Source organism: Platichthys flesus, chromosome 24 (assembly GCF_949316205.1).
Source record: "Platichthys flesus chromosome 24, fPlaFle2.1, whole genome shotgun sequence".
Taxonomy (NCBI): Eukaryota; Metazoa; Chordata; class Actinopteri; order Pleuronectiformes; family Pleuronectidae; genus Platichthys; species Platichthys flesus.
The window spans coordinates 4,854,652-4,872,426 of NC_084968.1; the positions used below are offsets into that span (position 1 = coordinate 4,854,652).

General features: G+C 42.2%; 1 protein-coding gene across 1 annotated transcript in view; it reads left to right on the plus strand.

Moving 5' to 3' along the window:
• The window catches only part of nlgn2a (neuroligin 2a), a 161,265-nt gene that overhangs the window by 74,597 nt on the left and 68,893 nt on the right, over positions 1–17,775 (plus strand). The window contains exon 3 of the mRNA XM_062384143.1: positions 13,701–13,754. Coding sequence (XP_062240127.1) covers positions 13,701–13,754 — 54 coding nt within the window. The remainder of the gene's footprint in view (positions 1–13,700; positions 13,755–17,775) is intronic.

The window sequence follows — 17,775 nt, forward strand, 5'->3', positions numbered from 1 at the left end:
CAAGAATTTATTGAATTGCAACACTGAAGCGTGCAAAATTGATATTAGACATTGTTATTTCATTTTTAAATAGGAATCACTTCTACGCCTTTATCCTAACTATAAACCTTTTTCACTTGAATGGAAAAGCCACTCGGAGAGAGAGGAAAGTGATGTAGTGCTGCTTATTTAAAACCGATTACGTCACAGACTGGGCCCTCAACAGGATCACATGTACTGGTGTTTCCTGTATCTGTGGAGCCTAGGAACAGATAATGTTCTAAAACTGCAAGTGTACTTGTGATTATATAGTAACCTTAAGAAAAGAAGCTGTAGGAAGATTGAAGATCCAGGAAACCTGTGAGTTGCAAAGAAAAAACGAGAATTCAGCTTTCAGGGGATTAATAATGACTCTGGTTTGGCTGGAGGATAAGTAGCTGAAGATGCATGATATGCACACGCACACACACGTGCAGACTTGTTAGACACATACAGTACATGCACATGCACAGCTCATTCTGCAGCATGAGGCATGTTCCTTTTACTTTAACTATCTCCTTTTGCTCTCACACACACACATGCACACACACACTCTTTCAGTGCATCTCAAAGGACCATCTCTTCAGGGCTTCTGAAGCCGAAGTGGCCAGTGGCAGTGAATGCAAATGACCCCCTCCTGCGCGCACACGCACGCACACACACACAGACACACACACACTCAAACAAACGCACACACAGAGAGAGTGAGAGAGAGAGAGCAGGCTCCCTCTGCCAGATCCTCACTGTGCCCCCACCCCCCACCACCACACTGAATGGCAAGGGCAGACAGAACAGGGGAAAAAGTGAGAGGGAGAGCAGAGATTAAAAGAAAGTAGGGAATGAAGGGATAGAGCAGGATGTTGTCCAGGGGTAAATCCCCCTCTTTTCTGAACTGCAGATTCATTCATGTAGGAGAAAGTCAATGCATCAGAGAAACGCCATTCATCACCAGCCGCTGCCGGGTTCAAGCTGACGCCCAGTATTAATGACTGGAAGCCCAGTTTAATCCATGCAACACAGATACACACACAAACACAGACACACATGTTCTCACACTTAATTGAAGACATAAGACAATTTATTTCTCATCGCAGGCATTGACGAAAATTATGTTTGAGGACTCCCCAGAGGCCAGCAGCAATAGAAACATGACACAACAACATCATTATGATGGGGTTGCATCCTCCATTAGCTCACAGGCACATATACTGTGTTTACTGATGTACACAAATGCACTAACTCAAGGAGGTGATGAGTGTGTGCAGGCTCAGTGCAGTCCTCGCACAAAGTAACCATGCGGCAGTACACTAAATAGAAAGTGTCGTACAAAATTGAACACACATAGGTCTCTGATACAGACACATGAACAAAGGCTGACATTTGTACAATTATAATCATTAATTTTATAGATCATAGACCATAAATCATCCTCTTCACCCTTTTTACCTAGATGCATTTATACATTTTTGAATTACCCATAATATGTGATTACATTTTAAGTATTCAGATGACGCACAACTGCACGGTTTCAGTGCATTATCAGTGGGGAATAACCAAGAGTCTAGTACCATCATGCATTGGGCAGTCAGACAGGAAATCCATCAATGTGAATGTGCTGCAGTTTTGTATTAGATAAAAAAAAAAACACAATAGTCCATCATGACTGGAGCCTGCGCTGCTCGTGAATGTCAGGCCACAGTTCAGCACCACGGACAGCGTCAAAGAACAAAGTCCTGACAACTGCACACACCGAGTGTTTCTTTTGCTCGTTAATGTCCAACTAGTGTCCTCCTCAATCAGTTCTACAATATACTGTCACTTTTTTTGAGTGTTTGTGTCCTGGACCTTCTGTGCAGAATTAATATTAATGAAAATATAATAATAACTTTATTTGTTTAGAACTTTATGTAAACATTACAAAGTGCATCACAAAATCCATGGCAACAAACTGAATGAACTGAAATAAAAATGTAATCAATCAGTTCACTTTTTAAAGCCAAATCATAACCTTATAAGTTGAAAGACCTTACAATTTAAAAAGGGAAACCAACATATCCCAATGAGCAGCACTTGGAGACCATAGTCTCCCTCAAGTGCTAAATTTGCGTTATTACTGTTCACGTGCGTGGCTTATATAGAAGTTTGAATGATCTACTGAACTACTGATATTTTTCCGGAGAGCTGTTAAACAATAGACACAATCATCTGACTCCAGTTCACAACTTGTCAAATATAATCCCTGTAATTCAGCATTACATGATACGAGAGTTATACTTTTATTTACTAATTTTATTAAGACAAAATACCACTTCCTTGGGCAAATAAGACACCCGCCCAGGGGAAAGCCGATAAGATTGAATGATCCTTTTATCTGATAATGCAGAAGGCATCCACAGTCCTCATGTTTATTATTTCCAATCTAGGTTGGTTTTTAATTGAAATTCCAATCAAAATCCTTCAGGTCCTCAGAGCAGAGCGTTTGGTATGATGTAGCTCGAGGGAGATAAGGTGGTTTAGCTAGAGAGATGGCAATTGAACTGTCCAAAAGCATTAAAATAACATGTGTCTGTTTTAACTACGCTGTCAGCTCTGCCTTATTTCCCCGGGGTCTCCTTTATTATTGCGTTTAACACAATTTCCCATTTTGGAAGACCTCCGATAGACAAATTTGTATAAATGGAACATCTCTCACGGTTTCACGACTTAACATTAGCAGGAACATTTAGGAGAATACTTTTCCCATGTATTAATATGCACAGCTGGCATACATCAGGACATTGGAGATGAAGAGTCCAAGAAAGGCATGTAGAAATTGTAAATGTAAATGGTCATGTTGCTGTATCTTGGGTCCCTCCTGGGCTTTTGACCCAAATTACTCCCCGTGCTCCATCTCGGCACTCGCTCGGTGTTTCACTCTGTCAGCATTAGGAGCTCACTGGTTAGTAACGGGCCTGCGCTGCAGCCGGCCCACAGCCCGCGGTGGAATAAGCTCTTACAAGGCTGGTGATGGAGGAGGAGATGAATGTAGATGGAGGCCGGGGGAGGGAGGATGGCAAAGGGTCAGCCGCCAAACAAGCTTTGTGCTTCGCTTCGACCGTTCTCAGAGAAGACTTTGATGAAGACACACTGAAACTCCTGTTTGCACTGACTGTAAAACATTTTGAGTGTTAACATTTTTTAGCATTTCCCATCACTTCCGTGTGCGTATTTAAAGGTAAATTCAGCTATTTCCAATAATCTCTGTGCCAACTTTTGATCATTTTGGTTATTGATTAATGAAGTAGGTCTTCAATTATTTGATCAGTTGTTAAGTCTACAAAGTATAATAAAAAATAGCATAACGTCCACCATGGCTTTTTAGGTCAAAGGTGAATTCCCTGACAAAATACCTGACAAATCATATAAAATACAAAATCAGCAAATCCTCATATCTGCGTGGTACCAGTAAGTATTTGGTATTTTTATTCAATATCTTGAAAATTTAAAGTTTTTAACATTTACAAGACCAACTTTGTATCTAGTGTCTGGCTCTATTAGAGGAGAAGACCTCTGTGTTAGATGTGGTGGAAAGGTCCTTGACATTAAAGCAGCAAGATGAGTTCAAAGCCCCCCCGTGGACAGATGAACAGCAGCTGTGATCAAGGGTGACCAAGGGGCCTTTGTTCAGGGCAGAAATAGCCCCGGGGTTGAACGACTGTTTAACCAAACAAACAGATTGGGTTCCTTCATGGACGACGGCAAGGAAAAGGCAATAAACCGCCGAGATTACCTCCAAGAAGAAATAATACATGAAACGGCAACAGAGCAGCTGAGCCTGTCAACGTTTTGATCGCTCAACACAACAACATCCCACCATATTTTTCCTTCACCCCCCCCCCACACACACACACACGCACACACATATGTCAGACAACATAAAGACTGTTTGCTCTTCAAAGGTTAGACCGATGAAGAGCGCACGCAGACGCGAAAAAGGCTCTGCTGCCAAAACCGCAGATGTCAGAGTGGTTCAAGTGGACTCCTCTGAACGCAAACCTTATCTTTAACGTGGAGAGACGAATAGCGAGAGGCTGACAGACCCAGGGTCTCATGGGAGATGGAGTGAGAGTGTAATATTATCGCTCCTGGGCCAGAGGGAATCGCCCTGTTGGGACTGGGAATTGACTGGATCTGCACACACCGAGTTCAGTTGGACGATTTGAGTAAAATGTGCATCAGAGAAATGTATGAATAGATTTGTGACAGTATTGCAGGTCATAGGGCTTAGTTTACAAATATAATCACAATATTACATTTTTTTAAACCATCACATATATGATCGAGTGCTCCTGTTGACAGCTATGCTAGGTAGCTGCTTATGCTAATGCTCACATTATCTTCACCGACTGAAAGGTTTGGCTTCTGCCCATACCTGAATCCTGTCGGTCTCATTTCAGTTGTAAGGAATCATCCTTTAACAAAATCAAAATAAAGGAAGTGGTATTTCTTTTTCAAATAAAAATTAATACGAGTTTTATTTGGCCATGTTTTGCAAATTCACACATTTGACATAGATTTGCTTCCACTGTTAGTTTAACATTGGCTGTAGATGGGTGTAGCTGGTGAAATCAATAATTGCCAGATAAAAGTTGTTTCATTTTATTTCAACTTCTTTCACACTAGGTGGTTGTGATAAAAAAAAGAAAAAGATTATTGTTCACTCGCCTAGTGCACAAGAAAAATAAAAAACACATACCTAGAACACTCAGAGGGCACTTACCTCAGACCCGTAAATAACAGCCTCCTCAAAATGTCAAAATCCCAAAATTGAAGGAATTATTTTCTGTCCCATAGTGCATCATTAGTTTCATAAATAAATTATCAACGCATATAACAACATAACCTCCTTCGGGAGACAACGTGATAGTCGTGCATTTACTTGACGTAGACGATGAGCTTGGAGGCCAGACCCACTCATCGCCACCCCGAAGCACTGTTGTAAATCAATGTGTGGAATCGGAGGTGTGTTTTTCATTAAAAGTTTCATGCAGTGTTTACGCTGGGGATTCAGCGTGACATATGAAGTAATGTAACTATCGAATTTCTCTTTCTCTATTTGGCCACCTTATGAAAAGTTAATGCAGCGGCTCCCGGTCTCCAGTTAAGTTCGATATTCTCGGTTGAGAGGAGCGCAATTTACAGTCGACAGCGTGTGAGGTGCCCGACAATCTTTGACTATTTTTATTCTGTTGTACCGTGTATGACTAAAATCCAATCATTCATATTCACAGTGGAATATAAACAGCAGCGCTCATATTTGTTGATGAAGTGGATGCATGAACGCACAAAAAGATAAACCTGGAAGTGTGTGTGTGTGTTTGTGTGTGCGTGTGTGTGTGATTGTGTGTGGCTGCATGGGGAGAAAATGGCTTTAACCTTCATGCCTACTCGATCATCACCACTTCGTAAATGTCACTCCATCCTCCTCCCCGGCCCTCTCCACATCTCTGTTTACACCCTTTCTTTCTCTTTGCTTCACATAATGTCTTTATCTGTTTCTCTCCCCCCCCCCCCCATCTTTTATTTTCACCCCTGCTCTTCTCTGTGTCCTCCATGTTCCTCTGGGCTTCCCGACTTCATCCTCCTCCCGCCAATCCTTCCTTTACCTCCTCCATCACTCCAACACTTTAGCCCCCCCCATACATAAATACTACTGCCCTCACTTTCGCTTCCTTTTCCCTCTTTTAGCCTCCCTTCTTTCTCTGTCTACAATGCAGGCGTTGGTTGAAGAACCCTATGTCAGCATCTCTCTCCCTCCTCTTTTCCCTCTCCCTTTCTCTCTGTCTACCTGATTCGGCCCCTTTGGCTAAGTCGGATCGATAAATCTCAGCCTCTCAATCTGAGGCTTCAGAATGAGGCACCGGGAGACTGAAAGGATGGAGAGGGTCGACACGGGGACAACAGAAAATGAAAGAAATAAAAGGCAAGAGGTAAAATGTGGGAGAAAGCAAGAGCAGGAAGAGAGGGAGGGAGTGAGGGTGAGAGAAAGAAGGAGGAAGAAGGGTGAGAAAGAGATGTGGCAATCATTTCATGTGTTGTTTGAGCACACATGTCATTTCTGGCTTTGGATTATTTTTGTACTGACAGATATTGTTCATAATCCCTTATATCACCTATTAAAGCTCAGCCCCACCATGCCTTATTCTTCTGTCTACCTCTGTAGCCTAGCAACAACATATCAATGGCCACAGATGCTGTGAGCCGCACCGACTCGGTGAGTTTGCGGCAAACAAAACAAAAGAGATTTTGACAGATGAGTGTTTGGTTAACATCCAATTGAGAGTTCTGCTAACCAAAGTTGGAGTTTAACGAACGCCTCGGTTCACACGGTTGACACGGGGCGGTGGCGCTCGGAGTCGACCAGCTGTCAAATATGTTCTCCTCCGGGAGGAGCCAGTGTATCCAGTGTGTGCATTAACCACATTGTACAACTAGTGTGAAGCTGCGTTAGAGGCACAGACATAACTGAGAGTGAAAACTGGTTTGATAAGTGAGGGAGCTTTCACAACTGCCCTGTTCCGGTGTGAGGGGCGCCTCAGACCAGCCGACGTGAATTCAGTCCGACCAGGAGAGGTGGTCCTGGTGTGGATCAAACCAAACCTTAGTTTCCATGATAGTTTACAAGGTTTTCAGTGCAGCTCAGACTTTTGCACCAGTTGCAGGAAGTTGCGTCAGCGTTAAACAATAGACAAAGAAATGGAAGCAGAGGCGTCTGGCAGGATTTCTCTCATCGTCTTCGCCTCTGACGCAAGTTGGAGTGACGAGGTTGTTCATGTTGCTGGTTGTAATGTCATCATGATATTACAGTGGCAACAAAATCAACAAGGTGAACACACAGGTTTATTACTTGTCTCCATTCAAACAGAAAGACTTCATTTGGTCTCCGTGACGAGGACACCCTGTTCACCCTCTGTCCCTTACAGACATTTTTATTATTAAGTTCCCTGCCCTTACTCATAATTTAAAAAGATATGGTTTTCCCTTACCCTCGCTGTTCTTTATAATCACACACATTACATTTGTATTTATTATGTATTATTAGATTCTTTTCTCCTGCTGTCAAATTCGAATAAATTAAATGAAACTTTATTTTAAAGAAAGTCAGCGTATACAATCACAGAATAGACAAAAGTGGGTTTCCTACAGTGCAATCTGACACCGAGGCTTTTAAAGAGTAACATGCTTGTTTATCCGCATTGATTTATTTATTTATTTATGCTGTTCCAAATATTTACAAGTTACAGTTAATACAGCTGCCACAAGACTCCTGCTATTTATTACAGCATGTTTACGACTCAGCAAAACCCCTTGTGGTATACAGATTTAACTACATCTAATAAATTTGCAGAACCTTCCGCACATATTTAATTTATCCCTTTTTTTTTTATGTGCACATACTCTCCAGAGAAGAATGTAAGCTGAGATTAAAGCAGGCCGAAGCCGGCACAGCCACAACACTCCCTCCTGTAGCCCAAATCAAGGATGGAGCGAAAGCAGAATTGAGTTTCGCCTTATATATAATTAGAACATTTGAAATTAGGAGATGGGCAACATAATCCCAGAGCGTTATAAGGCACTGCTTATGTATGGAGATGAAGCCGACTTTTATTTTTAGATTTATGCAGTTTCACCTCATTTGCAGCTCTTTTCCATATTTTCTTCTTTCTATTTTTAGACAGCAAGGGTGCAACAAACAATCTGACAGATTCAAGCCCAAGCTTCCAGTTAGGCTGTAAAGAACCTGCAGAAAGGGATAAGCCAAAACTTTTAAGATCAAACCACCTCAGCAATTTCGCTCCTATCTTGCCTTTGTTGCCCCGTGGTAGACCCCGAGTCAGGTTGGTTAACTTCAGTGCGCTGGTCATTTTCCAGCTGCTGGCATCAAACTGGCAGCAGCATGACAGTCCCATCTGTCCTTGTCTGTAACTTTGAAATCGCCCCAAAAGCCTATTATTCACCTAATGCAGCTACAGGCAAGGTCACTGTGCAGTGAGTGAGATGGACAGGGGGGAAGGGGAGGGCGGGGGGGGGGGGTTCGTCTTGTGACTCGACAGCAACACAAAATAGGCCAAAATATCGCTCTGGAAAGAGCAGGTGGAGGCACAAGCAGAACATGTAGTAGCTTTAACTCTTGGGACTATTTGGGTCTTTCAGTTTATATACGCCATAAAAAATTGACCATGTTGGTGTTGTTTTTTCAGCACAACATTGCCTTTATTCCCTTTTTTCCTTTCGATACAGTTTAACATTTTGGACCAAAAAATACAAAAAAAATATTCAAAATGAACATGTGAATAAAGGTTGTAAATATGAATAATCAAGTATACATCTATTTGAAATAAAAAGCAGGTGTACTCATAGACTTTTTTTCTCTTAACTGTTCCAAACTGTTTATGTATTCAGTTAGACAAATATGCACATAACTGTCCTTTCATCTTCATAGTGAGGGGAGTTCCTAAGTAATGAAAATGTTAGTAAAAGGTAAAAATCAAACACTTTTCCCCGTTTGGGATTGATTTGTTAAGTCCAGTTGTTGGAAACACAAACTATCCCAGTCTCATGAAGACATTTGAATCGTGCGTCATGTTATCGAAAGAGAGACTTCATGACACAGAGCGGCAGAGAACTACTTGTGACTGAGTGACTAATGACAACGATAGAAATCCATTTAGAATATGTCTGCGGGGCGAATGTTTAACATCACCTGAAATGTTCCATGTCATTCAGCTGAGAATGGTCTGCACAGTTGTCTGCAGTGGAGTCACAGCTTACTCATCCTAGCTACTCATCTGTGACCTGCCCCCACACACAGACGCACACACACACACACACACATGCAGGGTATAGTGACTGAGGGAGCCGCAGTGTGTGATAATGAAACAGCTTGGTATGTCTGCCTGATTGTCTGTGCATCTAACTACATGTATCACACACTCTCTCTTTGTTCTTTCTCTCGCTCTCTCTCTCTTACACACAGACACACACGTGCACTTGCACTCACTCACCAGAACATCCACTCATAAAGAGAGATTGTGTGTGTGGGCTCTTAGAGAGTGGCAAAGAATCATATCTCGCTCATCCTAATTACTCATCTACAACAGACACACACACACAAACACACACACACCTTACTGAGTAATTCACTGCATTTCTGATGTGCTATTTTAGCTCCAGGACAATGACAATGTCTCTCTCCTCTCTTCTCTTCTCTTCTCTTCTCTTCTCTTCTCTTCTCTTCTCTTCTCTTCTCTTCTCTTCTCTTCTCTTCTCTTCTCTTCTCTTCTCTTCCCTTTCCTTCCCTTCCCTTCCCTTCCCTTCTCTTCTCTTCTCTTCTCTTCTCTCTCGCGTCTATCATTGGTGTTCGAAGCTCACTCGAAAGCTGTCAAACACAGTTCCATTTCCTCGTCGATCATTCCAGACCCACACTGCAAAAAATGAGCTACTCAACACCTACTTACCCTTGTGGCTGAGCACAAACATCACACACAAACACACACTCCCATGCTGCATCATACATCTGTGCAGAAGTTTTGTCCTTTTACATTGCATCTCCACAAAAAGAGACATTCTCTTTTTGAATGGATGCTGTCCATATCTCCCGTGGAGTTCGACCCACTTGCAGAGTCAAGATGCACTGAAGCCGTTCTGGAGTCCCCTGGTGGCACGACCACTTGTCAAGGCGTCTCAGAGTGTTTCTGCCATTAATTGGCCATTCATAAATAAATACTGAATGAGAAACACACACACAGACGTAAACAACAGGACAATAACCGGGGGAAAAAAACCTGTCCTGCTTCATCTTTCTGTTGTCTCATTATTTCATTCTTTATTCCTGCATCTTGTGTGTGGACGTATTTGCATCTCCACACCACATGCATACCCCTGTATCTTGTTTGTCTGTTTTGCATGCATGCGTACTGTATGACGTGTGTGTGTGTGTGTGTGTGCGCGTGTGTGTGTGTGTGTGGCCGTCTGGAGAAGCCAAGCGAAGCCTTGCATAACTAGCTTCAAAGCGACAGACACTAGGGAGCGAAAGGAGGGAACTAGTTTTGCATAATAGGGGGAAAAAAAAAATGTGTGCTTAGCGGACAGAGAGTGTAAACAACGGGGGGGGTTAAATTCTAATACTCACCTGGATGAATGATTATAACATTGGTCATCCAACTGTCTTTTTATTTAGTCCTAAAAACTGTTATCTGTGTTCGATTGCCTTTTTTGGCACTGCTCTGAAGTCATCAATCACCACGCCATCTTTTCTCTCTGCGCTGAGTTTGTTCTATTTGTATTTGCCTCTTAATTTTGGGATGTATAGCACCTACACGTCCGTGGAGGGCGTGGAGGGGGTTGATGGGACCTGGGGTGTATGGTTCTCAACTCCCGTTGCCTCTGCTCCTTTGTCTGGAAGAAAAGAGGCTTAAAATGTCTGGAAAAGCATTTTTTTTTTTTTTCACTCAGCTTGATTTACCCTCCGGGCAAACAGAGATGTCAATCAAGATGAGGTTTTTCTTTTCATTGTTCCTCAGCATGTTGCCAGCCAAGTAACGGTTTGCTTGATTTTCAGCTTTCCCCATTTTGCCTTCTACCTCCACCCAAAAAAAGCACCCTTGTTTCTTTCATAGTCGTGTTACCATTTAAACTTGTGCTTGATTGACTTTGTTTGTTTATTGTTTTGAAATGTGCTAATCGTCAACATGTTTGTAGTTGTTTTGTGCTTTGTTTAGCTAATAATAGGTCATGAGCTGCAATGATGCCGTTTTCATTTTTTACAATCAAACCCATAAGAAGACATGAACACTGCATCATCTGCATAGAAAGAGTCGGTCCTTCCTCATGACTTTCAACTAATCTTAGAGTCTTCCTCAGCAAACAGATGTCTTCATCACTGATTGTGTGTATGTGTGAGCTAAGGTTTTTTTCTTCCTTTCACTCCGGTGGCGACCCTCTCTTCAAGGTCAGGAGTGAACTTTCATTCTCGATGATCTGTCAGATTTTTCCAGTGGTCATTTCTGAAAAGTACCACAGACCTCAGCTCTCAGGTTCAGGCTGCAGCTGCAAGTGTTCGTAACCTCTGCTTTCAGGTTGTAAATCACCAAAGAAAATATTTAAAATGTCAGTTTTCATGTTCAAATATCAGAGAGATCCTCGGCTTTCATCTTATAAATACTGTGAAAAATATCATGAATTTCAGCGTTCGGGCTGTAAAAAAGATGCAACTTTTAGAATTAAAAGTAAATCCATCTGCCTCAGCTGTACTTTGTGTTTGGGGCTTTTTTCTCAAACCTCAGCATGCTTATATGTTGAGTTAACATGATAAACCTTACACTATCAAAATACCAGCATGGCAAAAAAGATAGCAACATGGCCAATTATGTTTTCTGAGTCGTGGCCACAGTTTCCGCACAGTTCTAATGCTGCATCCTTCTCAGTTTTCTGTGTTAAAGAACAATTTACACCAACCACCTCCCTATGAATTGTGTGTTATCCTCTTTGAACACATTCTGGATTTTTAAAACCTTGCCATGCATATGTGTGAATAAATACATAGTGTTTAATTATGACTATTAGTAGTAATTAAGACACCTCTTAATACACCAAGGGACCAAGCTTCTCCAAGAGCTTTCAGTGTGGGTTGAGTTTTTCATGCAGTTTATGTACGCCTTAAAGGAGATGTGTTCATTTTCAGGTTCCTAGATGTAATTTGTGTTTTTACTTGAAAAGGTTTTCATGCTCTGATGTTAAGAAAACAGAACTCCTTCCTCAAGCTGTCAGTTTCTGCACCTCCTCTTTTCAGCCTCGGTCTGAAACACTGGATTCTGGCTCTTATCTCTTTTAAGGAGGCCCCCCTCCTGATAAAGCTGACCCACTCTGTTGTGATTGGTCGGTCTAGTCCCTGGCTGTGTTTGGCTTCATTAGGGGCCGTGCCAGACTAGCCGGTATGCGTGACTTATGCAAATGTTGGGTATCGTGATGCTATGACACATTCTGATACTCTGGAAGTATCGGCCTGAAACCTGACGAGGTCTTCAGGAGTCAGGTCCTTTAAGCTCTATCCTTTTTATTTTGGTGTATTTTGATTGTTAATGCACTCTTATTTTGAAATCTCTTTGCCGGAGGTTCTTCAGAGGTTACCTATTCATCTTCCCATTTCTTTGTCTGGTAAATATTGGATATATGACAAACGTTCAGCCACCTTGCAATAGGCTGTTCACATTTTGAACAAAAGAAAATTAGACTTCTATTAGCTGCCATCTGTTTAGTCAGATTCTAGTCTTGTTGTGTAAGCTATCCAGCTTCTTTGCCAAAACCTCTAGCGGATTTATCAGATGAAAGGGAAAGCGATGAAAGGTGGAGTACTTTTGTAGCAGTGCTGACTTTCTGAAAGCTGAGGTGAAGAGCACTCTATATTCACCTTCTCCTTTTGAAGCACGAGGTGAACAGCACACACCGATACGTTTTCTCTTTTCATACAACCAAAATAGTCAACTTGGCTCTCTTTTCGCTGAAATGTATTCGCAAACGAAGGTTGCAAGCTGGAGAGTGGCAGGTGTGTGAGGGCGATGAAACGGGACCCGGGTCAAAGCAGACTCCAGAGTGTTTTCTTTAAACACCACACTTTGTGATTAAAAAGGAGGATACGGACAAGAACAAATACAAAAACAAGGATGAACGGAAGAAAATCCGAGGTTAACTTCTCCTCTCTCTCTCTCTCTCTCTCTCTCTCTCTCTCTCTCTCTCTCTCCCTTCTTCTTCTTTCTCTCAGCCAAAAACAGCCAGTGGGCAGATGGGGATCAAATTACATTCCCCTCTTACCTGCGCTACTCTGCAAAATTAGTGCCACGCGTACTCGTCATTTCAAATTGACACACTGCTGTTGTGCTATGTAATTATTTACCCGCCTGGGGAATAGGTCTCTGGTTTAACCACTAAATAATGACACACACACAGAAACACGCACACACAATTCACAACACAAAAGCACCTGTGCCCTATTTTATCTGAAACATGTTTAACATGCCTTTTACCCCAACAGGGGTCAGTATCTTTTTGCTTTCCACTGGTAATCTCTTTGAAAAGGACTAATTGACCTGTACGATTTCACTGCCAACCAAATTTTGGGGTTTGCGCATCAGGACCCGAAACCTCCCGTTCTTCCTATAGGTGTCCTCTTCTTTGCCTGTTCTTCTTCTTCTTTTTTAAAATGTGTCTTGTTCTTCAAACCACAACGGCCTCACTACTCCCCATGTCTCCTCCCAAACCCGAAATCTAGACAACAAAACAGGGGTTAACGGAGAGAAAGGGAGAGAGAGAGAGAAAGACAAGGACTTTAAAACATGGCAGCCGTTTTCTTCTGCAGGGGGAAAGGAGGAAATGCCGTCCCAAATAAAACCCCAGCTTTCTTTGATCTTGTGTCTTTTCTTGTGATAAGTCTGTGTCTGTAATGCCTCTTGTTTTTGTACACTTTTTAAAGGAAAAAAGAAAGGATAAGAAAACCACAATAAGCAAACATGAACTCTTGCTGATTTGTCCTTTTTGCTCTTGCTTCTTTTCTTTTTTTGATATTCTTTTTTTTTTCTCGTTTTTGCCAGTAATCTTTTTTGAATTTTGTCTTTTCTCTTTTTCCCCCCTTTTTTTCTTAACCCTAGGTCCGCTCACAAAAAAACACGATGAATCTACAATGAACAAGCCTCGAGACGAAGGTATTTTTGTTGCATGTTTTTCCTTTTTTCTTGTTTTGAAGTCTTTTTGGGGGATGTGTGCACATACAGTGGAGTGGAAAACACACACACACACGCACGCACACACACACAAGTCAAATAGGTGGGATTTTGGATATGAGATGCATACCGATGTGTTGCTGTAAGTGTATGTGCTGACCGTTGCAATTAAAAAAAAGCCGCCTTTCCTATGCGAAGCCTTATGTAACCTCGGAGGATCACAGCACCTGGCTGATGGAACCCAGGTACCCTTCATTAAAAAGCCATCTACAGGCTGCCGTGTGCATTTTCCAGAGGCCCCTTATCTCACTCTCGAATAACAGAGAGCCTCGGACATCATCATCATCATCACCACGGTGCCCTTGAAAAACACATTGGCCCACGTACAGCATTGTCCCCCCGATAGCAAAATTGTTGTCGGGATTTTCGAGCGACAAAGCGCCCCATTGAGAGCCGCTCGCTCAATGAGGCGCATTGTTATGGTGCCTCAATACCCGGCTCGTGGAGGAAATTGGTATCGAGTGAGGACCCACACAAATGTTAAGGTGGCCCCGCTCCAAGTCAGCCACGATCTCATTGAGTAATGCGGAAGTAAGATCCACACTTTTCAAATCGGGGGGGGGGGTCGGACATCCGAGGACGCTCGTGCCCCTCTCTCGCAGACGGTCAGAGGTGATTTAATCTGCACTTTCACCCCGCAACCCCCCCCCCCCCCTTGTCCTTGTTCTTTTGGACCTGTTTCCTGGAGGGCAAAAAGATGATTTTGATACATATTTCTCTTTATGCTATTTTAAGGGGTTGTGCTGGTGAATCTTCTCTTTTTTCCCCCTTCGTCGTCTTCTTCTTCCTCTTCTTCTCTCGCTCCGTGATGCTCTTTGATTTGGGGGTAGTTTTTTGAAGTTTGTGAGGCGGAGGAAGTTTGACACAAGAGGATTTTCTTGGTGATCAAACGCCATGGCACAGACACCGCTCCTTTTTCCTTTGGAGCCGCCGCAGTCATCGAGCAGTCAAGAAGCCCCCCCCCCCGCACCCAAACCACATATTAGATATATCTTCAATCCGTCATCATGACGTATGATTAGCCTAATTTGATCCTGAATCTCAGATTCTGTTACAAAATTGGATACAAATTCAGCTCTGGCACAGGGAGGGGTGGGGGGAAGTGGTGTAACACTGAACACTGTTAAACTACACAACAGTTTTGATGCTAAAAACAAGTGTTACTCATTGAGATATTATGCTATTACATGGAAATCAAAATTCAAAGGAGAGAATATGCATAAAACTGAATAAGGTGAGAGATATTAAAAGCTTTAAAGAATACAAAGGAAATCAGTTCCATTACAGCCCCATTAGTTGTGAGGCTTGTCAGGGCTGCAGCCAAGACTTCAGAGCAGCGCAGTATAGGACAGAAAAAAACATTCTCAGTTATCAGGACATGACATGACAAATTCTCTTTGTGAAAACCTTCTCCATCCTCACGGCAATTTGGAAAGAACAAAAAAGATTTTGTGACACTGAAGCTCATTCTGATGCCAGTCATGGTCCAATATACGACGTGGTCCCTTAAAACTTCCAGGGCAGAAACTATGAGACCTTTCAGCGAGGTCAGAAACATCTTGTGTCGAGTAAAGTTTTAAAATTTGCACATTCAGAATGGACAGTTTTCATTGAGAGAAAAGAAGTGGCAATAACAATGTTTATTCAACCGTTTTTTTGTCGGTAAAAACAAACAAACAAGATACTTCAATTGTATTCCATACATTATAAAACATTACTGGGGAAGAAGTTTAAATAGGTTAAGTTTAAAAGATCAGAATAAGCCTTATAAATGGGCTGTGAACCCGCTAATCCGTTTGTAAAATTCCCAAATTTACAGAAGCTGTTTTGAAGTCCATTGTGCCCACACTGGTGACGAGTGTAGTGTTGTAAAAACAGACATGTGGAAGGAAATATACCAGTGAGTTTAAACTTCCAATAGGAACTAAACACAATACTACTTGTATCTTTTAAAATGGATATCAGTTTTCCATTATCAATTAACATTTGACAAAAAATTGTGAAAAACAAAAGTAGAACTGAGAGAATTGCCACAGTGTGTAGACAGAATGGCACTAAGTCATAAAATTGCTTGATTTTTTTTCATGAAGATCAATGAAGTATTGTTTGAGAAATCAACACAAATGTTGAAATATAAAAGAACAAAAATCCTGGATCTGCTCCCTGATTATGATCCACCGCAAAATTCAATGGCTGGTTCAACAAAATAATCTGTATACCTGCAGAACTACCTGTTTTCCCAAAGTTTGTTCAGTAGTCATGTGACCTAAGTATGGAACAAGAGAGATCCAAAAATCCTTTGTCCTCTCCAAAATAAAAGGGGTTCTTCCTTTGGTCCTGCACGCCCCTCTACAAATCTCATGGAAATCAGAGTAGTTTTTGTGTAACCCTGCAAACAAATCAATCAAACAAACAATAGCAGACGAAGGAATAGCTGCCTCGGTGGATGTACAAATACAGTAACACAACACAACGTGCAGTACTTTGCATTATGTTCTTTTGGTTCCATCTTGCCGGTTGGAAACCATTCATACCCACACTCAGGGCTGTAGGCCACATACCCTGTGATTCCCAGCTGCTGCTCCGCCCGACCTGTGTGTTGCTCCACCATAAGGAGAAGCCCTGTTGCCTGTCAGCGACCTGCAGTGTTTAAATTGTTGCACAAATAAAGGTTCCGCCGTGTGATTGCAGGTATAATCTCCTGTTACCTCGGCTTAAACCTTCCTCAGTTGGCTCCTTGAGTATTGTTTTCCCCAACCAAGAAAATAACACACTCAACACGCCAGACAGAGAAGTGAATAACCACATGGCCAGCTTTTTATCTGATAATAGCCACGGCGAGCACAATCGGTTCATCCATTTTGTCCTCATTCTTTCAGCCGTGTATCAACAGCCTTTTCAAATTGGCATGTTTTTAAGCCGCGTAATCTAGGCCACGCAGAAACACATTCATAAGCTGTTCTCTCAAAGTAAAAACACAACGACCATGTAACTTATACTCGAGAAGCGCAACAAGCAATTAAGGCGGTGTCCTCCGCCCAGCGAGATGCCTTGACTCAGCAGCAGCAGTGGCTCACTCTCCGCCTCTGCGTCAGGTGTGATACAGAGAGGGTGAAGCTGCTGTGCCGTTCAGCGTCCATGTTTGAGTAGATTGATGGTGCACACAGCGCAGCGCGTGTGTGTGTGCGTGGAGAGGGGAGGGGATCAAAGACCAGCCCGAGAATGAGCTAAATTAAGAAGGAGACGGTGAGTGTGTGTCCCCTCTTTGTCGTTCGGTGTGTGTACTCTGATCAGAGACAAACCTGGGATTTATTTCCGCCAGGACACACACACAAACACACGTGACACATGTCTCCAAGACTTTAAAGGACGTTACAGTGACCTACATTTCTTTCCTGGAGACTAACTTTAACTTTAACCTGAGTTACTACTTGCCTTACCCTTACCGTCACCAAAAATTTTACCTAAACCTAACCTTGGCCTAATGCTTGACCTTGAACGTGACCTAACCTTAAAAAAACGTCTTTACCGTAAAGTTAGATGATTTACATTATGGAGACTTGCTTTTTGTGCCCATCAGGAAGACAAGTCCCCTTAGTGTGACTTTGTAAATAGAAATAGGTCCCCACAACACGAGTAACACCTGGATCACTCACACAAACACACACACACAGCGTAATATAAACAGGGCCACATAATACAACCCCCGTATAAAGACAATACTCCATCAAACATATGAATAATAAGTAATCATTATTTTGAAGACATTTTATTCATTTACTCCGGCCACATTAGTAGACGACTTAAAATTGAAACCTAAACATTCAAACGACGGGGATCCAGACAGAATGAGGAAAAGCAACGACTGCAACTTCTACTTTTAACAATGTAGAGATTATTACTCCTATATCCCACAGAGGATAGAAATATTTATTGATCTTTC